The sequence below is a fragment of the Ursus maritimus genome, unplaced genomic scaffold (assembly GCF_017311325.1).
Source record: "Ursus maritimus isolate PB19 unplaced genomic scaffold, ASM1731132v1 scaffold_23, whole genome shotgun sequence".
NCBI lineage: Eukaryota > Metazoa > Chordata > Mammalia > Carnivora > Ursidae > Ursus > Ursus maritimus.
Window position 1 is genome coordinate 10,612,561 of NW_024424786.1, and position 8,384 is coordinate 10,620,944.

Genomic DNA, 8,384 nt, shown 5'->3' on the forward strand with positions numbered 1-8,384 from the left:
AAATAATATAATCCAAAAGATTTAAATAATGATTTTGGGCAGTCAAGATCATATATGGTAAAGCAAAAACTAGAAACGAGAATAACGTGGTTTCTTAAGATCTTACTCTTTTCATTAAACCACATCATCTCCAGGAGACAATTTCAAAGGAGATTTAAATAGGCTCTCTCCTCCTTCCCATTCAACACCCAGCCGCATCTTTTTGTGCAGTGCCACCCAGGTTCCTGAGACGCAATGGCAAAGGTTAAAGTAAATGGATTTGGCCATAATGGGTTCCTGGTCATCAGGGCTGCTTTTAACTCTGAAAAACTGGATATTGTCACCATCCATGACCCTTTCATTGATCTCAGCTACATGGTCTGCACGTTCCAGTATGATTCCACCCTGACAAATTCAATGGCACAGTCAAGGCTGAGAACTGGAAACGTGTGATCAATGGAAAGCCCATCTCCATCTTGCAGGAGCAAAAGCTCACTGACATCAAATGGGGTGATGTTCTTGCTGAATATGTTGTGGAGTGCACTGGTGTCTTCACTACATGGAGAAGGATGGGGCTCACTTGAAGGGTGGAGCGAAGAAGGTCATTATCCCTATCCCTTTTGCTAATGGTCCCATGTTTGTGATGGGTGTGAAGCATGAGAAGTATGACAACTCCCTGAAGATTATCAGCAATGCCTTCTGCATCACCAACTGCTTGGCCCCTTTGGCCAAGGTCATCCATGACAATTTTGACATTGTAGAGAGACTTACGACCACAGTCCATGCCATCACTGCCATCCAGAAGACCGTGGATGAGCTCTCTGGGAAGCTGTAGCATGATGGCCAAGGGGCTTCCCAGAACATCATTCCTGTTTCTATTGGTATTGCCAAGGCTATGGGCAAGGCCATTCCTGAGCTGAATGGGAAGCTCACTGGCATGGTCTTCCATGTCTCCACCCCAGTATGTTAGTTATGGATCTGATCTGCTGCCTGGAGAAAGCTCCCTGGAGAAGGTGGTAAAGCAGGCATCAGAGGGCCCCCTCAGTGGCACTCTGGACTACACTGACCCGGTTGTCTCCTACAACTTTAACAGTGACACTAACTCTTCCATCTTTGATGCTGGGGCTGGCATTGCTCTCAATGACCACTTTGTCAAGCTCATTTCCTGGTATGACAATGAATTGGCTACAGCATGTGGGTGGTGCACCTTATGGTCCACATGCCCTCCAAAGAGTAAGAGTCCCCAAACCTAGGGAGAGCACAAGAGGAAGAGAGGAGCCCTCAGATGCTAGGGAGTCCTTGCCCCAACTCATTCACCCACCCACTGAGAATCTCCTGGTCTGGAATCTATCTCAGACTCCCTGAAGAAGAGGGGCTTAGAGAGCCCTACTTTGTCATGTACCATCAATAAAGAAAACTTTACCCAGACCCCCCCCCCCAAAAAAAAATAGAGTGAGAGAGATTTTAAATTATAGATGAGAATTTGAATGGAGGAGTTTTAAGGTAATTTCCCAGACTACAATTACACATTTTTTCAAAGGAAAGAGGAAAAACAAAATTTAGAGTACTACATAAGTTAAAAATGAAGATGTCTTTTGTATTTAAGGACCTGTTAATTTTAGTGAAGTCTTTATATTGTACTTACTAGGAGTCCTGGTTCTGGAAGAGGAGCAGGTCTTGCAAACCGTTTATTAAATTTCCTCTTCTCTTTCCTTAGGTTTTTCATATTCTCAATACGTTTATCTCTGGACTTTTGGAAAATTAAAAGGAAGGAAAACAAATCATACATATAAAACAAACATAAAACATAAAAAGTTAACATGCTGATTATATTTTTGGTTAGTGTCAATTAAAAAAGATAAACACAATCAGTGGATATGGTTTACACAGCTACAGAAAAGTAGGAAAAATCTTTTTTCAAATATGTGGTTCATAGATGAAGAAAACACACTGGCTCATCTTTAGTTTTCGAATGAGACTATTTACTCTTGATTCCCACTTTACCAGCTGCGGGATCTAAAGCTCATGGATATACATGTTTACTTTTATGTTAAAAGTAATGTTCATTAAAAAACCCAAGGGAATTTTCTTTGTAGAAATAAGAAAACAAAATTCATGCACATTCTTTACTTCCCTTAAATGCTGCATATGTCAAGCAGAGATTTTTATGTCCCTATTGTATGGTATCTATAAGTAGCAGAGATCTAAGGGTTCAAACTAGAATGCTCTGAAGATAATGGAGTATTAGGGTGCAGAGTATATGAATAATAGAAACTTTTATCCACTTCCAGTGGGAGTGCAGTTGGTATAACTGCTTTGAAAACTATGTGGTATTACTTTATAACAAGGAAAACATTGCTTTCTCTATTCTATTCCTATTACATTGAAAAACAAGAATGTAAAGCATTTAATAGTAGTCACATTATTCTAATAGTAGTCACAAGATCCCAGAGTCCCATGCAAGATAACACAGAAGTGTCTAGCTAATAATAGTTCTATCATATTAGAGACCACCACACATAAAGGAACAAGACAAAGTTACAATTTTGAAATACCCAGAATTATTTACTTAAACATTACCTGCCTTTCAGTGACGTCTGAAGGATGTTGCCATCTTGGCCCTTCCTACATAATATGTAAAATTAAATTAAAACAAAACAAACCATAAAAAACCATGAAGAAACAGAAACACTAGTTATTATAATAGGAAGCCTATGCTACTGTTTTTTATTTATGTAATATATGCATATTATCTCAATTGCAGGAGGCAGGATCAGAATAAGAACATTAAGGTAAAAGTCAGGGGGTAGGATGGCAATAGTATGAGAAAAAAGAACCAGGCTTGAACCACATCACAGGGAGCCTGTGGAGTACTGAGATTTAATCACGAAAGGAAAGGGTGTACAAGAAATCAAAAAATTATGTTTCTGCTGGTACTTGGGGTGATTGAGGAACTCAGGAAGTGGTATGGGTTTCTGTGACACACGGAGCTTGGCTGTTTAGTTTGTGGGGTTCCCACAGCTTCCCCCAATTTCTAAATTGTACCATAAATGCCCCCCCCATTTCCATCCAGTTGTTTAACCCAAAGACCCAGAAGTAATCTCCTCCCCCATCCTCCCCAATGTTGAGAAACTTATTCTGCCCGCCACCTCTGGGGCACATTAATGGGTCAGTCTACAGACAGATGATTGTGCCCAGCTTCTAGAAGGCGCGGGGTGGGCCTTTTCCTCCTCCTGGGTGGGTCTAACTTCACTTGGGATTCCCAACCCTCAGCACCAAACCCGCCTGCATTGGCCATGATCGTGAGCGACCGTAATTGCAAGTGTCCCCAGTGCAAGGTCCTGGGCAGGCCCGCCAAGGCGGGGTTAGGGCCTCGGAGAACTCACGGGGCTGACTTGGATGGCTTCGTCCTCCGTACAGCACAGGCACATGCTGGTTAGGCCGCAGAGCCCCGATCGCTCCCCCGCCCTCACTGCCAGACCCAGACCAAGTAATGGAGGGGCACACCCCCACCGCCCTGGAGCCCCGCCCAGTCCCATCACAATTCTCTTTATCCTCCCCCATGGCCCCGCCCTTGCCCTTAGCTGTCTTTCAATCCCGTGTGGGAAGGGTCAAGTTCTTGCGGTCCTGAGCAGGACTGTAGAATTCAGGCTGGGAGGTCACCACAAATCTTCCAGCATTCTGGCTCCAACAAGCACAGCATACAGTATTTCCATCGTTTTTAGTTCTCAACTCTCTGCCCTCTTTCGAAGGAGCCCCCTTCACTTCTTAAGACATCTCGCTTGGTTCCGTGGCCCTTCACTTCAGCCTGCCATCAGGGTTCTCAATTCCATCCCCTCGTTGTCCTAACATCACCGCTGTCGTTGGATCCATCCAGCTCTCTCTGCCTTCTCCCTGTCAACACCTGGGCTGCAGGTGGGGAAGGGGGTTTGGGAACTGCCCTCACGACATGTTGCACACGATCTCCAACTTAAATCGGGTCTTCGCCACTGCTTCCCACCTCTTGTATGTTTGCCCAGCTCTTTCTTTTTTGGACTCTGCAGCGCTCCCTTCAAACTGTCTCTCCTCTGTTGAACCCTCTGAGCCCACCACTCTCACTCACACACTGAGGGTGGCTCACCCTGCAGGAGAGCCTATGCTCCGCGCTGTGCGCTGCATGTGTGCCCATGCAGTCATGAACTCTTTACAAGAACCCAGGAGAATAACAGCAGGGTGGATATCCTGGGGGAAATGAGACATTAGCGTGTTAAACACCTTGCCCCAGGTTACACAATTAGAACGTATTCTGGGACTCATTCCACAAAGTCTGTATCCTGGGGCCTGTGCTCTTTGGTCTCCGGGCTCTTTGATCACCAGTTGCTTGGAAAAGCCCAGACTGGAGCTGCCTCACTTCCTTACCACCTCTGAGTCTGTCGCCTTGTTTGAATCCACGTTACCTTTTCCCTGAAATACTGTTAAATTGAAAAAGTTGTTACCCCTCTTTTTGTCTCAAATACATCCGTTCATTTTTGTTCCCATGCTGTTTTCCTCCTAGAAGCCTCAGAGTTCTTGCTCTAGGTTATTCCCTCCCCTTGTTAATCTCTCTATAGTCTCTGTTTTCTTTCAACAATCAAATACAATATGCTCAAATCATCCCCTAATTAAACTAATAAACCAAAGCCCTTTGAACAACAGTTAATTGTAACTCTTGCCCATCCCCTGTATTTACAGTGAACAATCCCAAGAGTTGTCTGGGATTCCCATGTCCTCTTCTTTACATCCAGTGCAATATTTGGGTCACTGCAACCTGCTTCAGCGCTTACTACCCCATTGGTACTTGTTTCAAAGTGGTCACTGGTGATCTTCCTCCTAAATTCAATGGACACTTTTTTACCGTGTGACTTTTGCATGGTGTTAGGAGCTGCAGTGAGTTCTCTTGGAAGAGTTAGGCTTAGGAAAATTAAATAATCTGGCCCACCACTATTGCTCGAAACCGTTGACGACTTCCTTCCTGAAACTCTCCTCTCTGGGAAGAGCACAACTTAGAAAAATTATGTAATCTAGCTCATGATCACAACCCAGGAACTGACTTGAAATCCTGTGCTTTCTCCACTATCCCATGTTGCCTCAAAAACATGTGTTTTGGATACTTACTATTATATATCTTGCTAGGTCCTGGGAATACAAAGATGAATAAACTGAGCAACTGCCCTCAAGGAAAGTCAGATAAAATCGCAACAAAAAAATAGCAAAACTGTGTGTTTGGAGTAGTAATAGGACACATGTGCAGAAATGCAGGAGCCTCTAATTCTGGCTAAAGACAACACCTTCGAGATAATGCCAGACTCCTTGCCAGTGGAGTAGCCAGACTGGCTGCTGATTGGTTCCGTTCTTCTGATTTCCTCATCTACCTTTGCCTTCCTGGAATGATGCTTCCACAGGTGGAGTCACCTGTTACCACCCCTAGTACGTGTAATACCGCTAAAGCAGGTGCATCAGCTTAGGGAGAGAACCTAAAGTGAATCTGGAAGTGTTTGGGCTGTACTCTATAGGATGGATAGGAGTTTATCAGGTAGTCGAAGACGGAGCATTCCTGATGGAGAGAGCAAGCATGTCCAAATGGCGGAGGTAGGGCTTGTGGATTTGATGAGTAAGGAATTATTGTCAAGTTGTTACCATTTTTCATTCATCACTTCTCATTGCCTTTCCTCCTCCTTCATTCTGCAAAACAAACAAAGCAACCCACCAGGGCTGAGGTTGAAATAAAACAATGATTAGCTGGATTCAGGCACTGTGAGACTGCTTATAACAGAATGTTTCAGAGTGTCAGCAAGCAGGTGGTGGGACTCACAAGCATCCACATTCTGTCTGCACTTCCTTCACTTGAAAACTTTGCGATCCTGGCCTATTGATGATCTTGCATCAGCTACCATTCTCCTTTCTACATTTATAAAATGGGAATGATAATATCTAATAACATAGGTATTGGTTCAGAAACTTGGGAATTTCCAGGTGAAATCTAAAACTGACCCCTGTTCATGGGGGCATGGAGAGACAGAAGAAAGAGGCAGGCCACTCCATGTAGGTAGATGGCAGGTTTAATATGCAAGAAACTTATATATGAGGCTTGTCTTGGGCATTGAAAAGATGAAGAGACCTCTGAACCTGGCCACTTGAATATTAGAAGTTTATATAGAGGCCTTAACTGGGTTTAGTTAACTACTAAGTCCATATATATGGTCTCAACAACACCTTACTCTATCAAGGCTGTGTCCTTGAAAATGGCTCCCACTGTGGAAACAGTAGGCAGCACAGACATTCCAAGGACAAGGAAGAGGGTGAGAAGCCTCTCACATTTTCAGGGTCCAGCTCTCAGGTCAGCTGCAGTCATATCCTTTCCATGACCTCCTCCAACAATAGGGTTGTTTATGAGCATTAAGAATAATAGAAGTAAGGGATTGGGGAGTTAATTCCTTACTAATTGGGGAATTACTCAATAATCATAATTGTAGTTACATTTTTCTATAGAATCGCCCAAATAAAAAAACTTGTGTTTCATCCAGTCCAGTCTCCCATCTGATTCTCTAAGTCCTGTCACAATATGTTAATTTTGTGGCGGATCCTTCTTTTGATTAAATTAGCGGATAGGAAATTCAGTGCAGTCCATTCGGTTTTTTGGCACCTCTAATTATTGGAACCTGTTACTTCAACCCGGGCGTTCTGTTCTCTTCACTAGTCTCACAAAAGAAACTAATTCTCCTCTACATGATGATAAGATTGGGGAAGAGGCTGAGATTGTTAGAATCTACAGACTTGGAGGAGGGACCCTACAAGTTGGGAACCAGATCTCTGAGGAGGGGAGTATTACCAGGTTGAACTGGTACCACAGGACATTGGATGGGGGCAGTCCTTCAGAGCTGGGGATCAGAGATCTCGTAGGAGGGGCTACTCTATGGTAGGTGCTGTGTGATTAAAGACGAACAATAAAATCAACTCTCTGGGTGTGTAGAAAAAATAGAAACTGGGAAGAACTGCTGCTGGAGACAAATGCTACCTCCAGGTGATGTGTCGCTGCTGGGGTGACACTGAGAGCAAGGAAACAGGCATGAGAAAGATCCTTTTCCACTCCACTCACCTTCCAGTCTTCCTCCAGCATCCTCACCCCACATCCCCCCCATTGGCTAAACCTACCAGGACTTGAGCTGGCTAAATTTCCAACTTTTTATTTTGTAAAGAGAAATAAAATGTACAAAGTCCCAGCCCTGGCTTTACAAGGTAGAATACGGAAGAGCAAGCTTAGAGCTGAAAGACAACAGGTTCATGTGTCCCAGCAACCATCCTGCCCCAAATCACCTGCAGTCCTTCATTTAGAGGTCTTCGAAGATGGTTTCAAATCTCCCCACTATCCAGGTTGATAACCTGTATTACTCTACGTTGTCCAATGTCCTGCACTGGGCACAAAGCTCAGAGTGTGATATGACCAAGAGTGAAGGGGCAAGGGCATTAACTTCCTAAGTCTGGACGGTACATTTTCATAAATATTGTCTTTGCAAAAATGGATGAAATTTAACTGTAAAATAAATTATGAAAACTCCGGAATACTAAATGCAAGCATAGTCTAATATTCTTGTGTGTAATGTTTGATTGGTATAGAGCTACATTTCTCAAAGTAAAGTCCAGAAACTACCAGCATTCCACACTGTTTATAATTTTATGTGAAAAATAAAACAAGTAAACAAACCACCCTTTCCCTTTATGTAAAAAAATGGGTACCAAGTTCAAATAAGTTTGGGACATTCTAGGTTAAACAAAGTTGAACACCTGTCTTTACTGCCAGCCAACTCAGAGCCCATCATATGCAAAAGTGATTATGAACTTCTAGAAGGGTATATATTACACAGTGTTTCTCCAATACACTTGATGAGGGACCTTTTCAGTGTGCCATCTATAACCTCTCTCATATGGAGAGGCTTCTAGATTAAAGATAGTAGTTATTTCTGAATAACTAAGTATTATTTTATATTACTTTAAGCATGGCCTTGTTATGTCATAAACTACATTGACAACTCTGGATATCATTATTTAAATCACAGTTTTATACACATCCAATTATTTTTCTCATTTTCTATCTAAGGAATATTTGCTGATTTTTTTAGATCTTAAATATCTGTTTCATAATGCAAGTCAGATTAGCTGTTAGAGTGTTTCCATAAGGTAGCTGGTGTTTCTGTTCTATTTCTCTGGGTATTTGATAAATAGGTATACACTGATAGGATCAGTTAAAGCAGCATGACGATAATAGAAGCTATATCTACCCTGGGTAGATAAATATGATAGAATTTGTGAAATTGAATAGTCACACATTTTTCCTTAGTTTAAATATTAAGTATTTTCTTTCATTTTTTGCAAATGAAATCATTTGGAGT

The 8,384-nt window shown here is 42.5% G+C and overlaps 1 protein-coding gene and 1 pseudogene across 1 annotated transcript; one reads left to right on the forward strand and one right to left on the reverse strand.

Moving 5' to 3' along the window:
* Positions 1 to 223: 223 nt before the first annotated feature.
* Positions 224 to 1,302, forward strand: LOC103659379 (annotated as a pseudogene).
* Positions 1,303 to 1,609: 307 nt separating this feature from the next.
* On the reverse strand, positions 1,610 to 4,718 carry CCDC179 (coiled-coil domain containing 179). The gene is made up of 3 exons (XM_040639800.1): positions 3,366 to 4,718; positions 2,560 to 2,604; positions 1,610 to 1,729 (listed from the first exon to the last, which is right to left on the reverse strand). The coding sequence occupies exons 1-3, from the start codon at positions 3,516 to 3,518 to the stop codon at positions 1,610 to 1,612; spliced, it is 318 nt and encodes a 105-aa protein (XP_040495734.1). The 5' UTR covers positions 3,519 to 4,718.
* Positions 4,719 to 8,384: the final 3,666 nt, after the last annotated feature.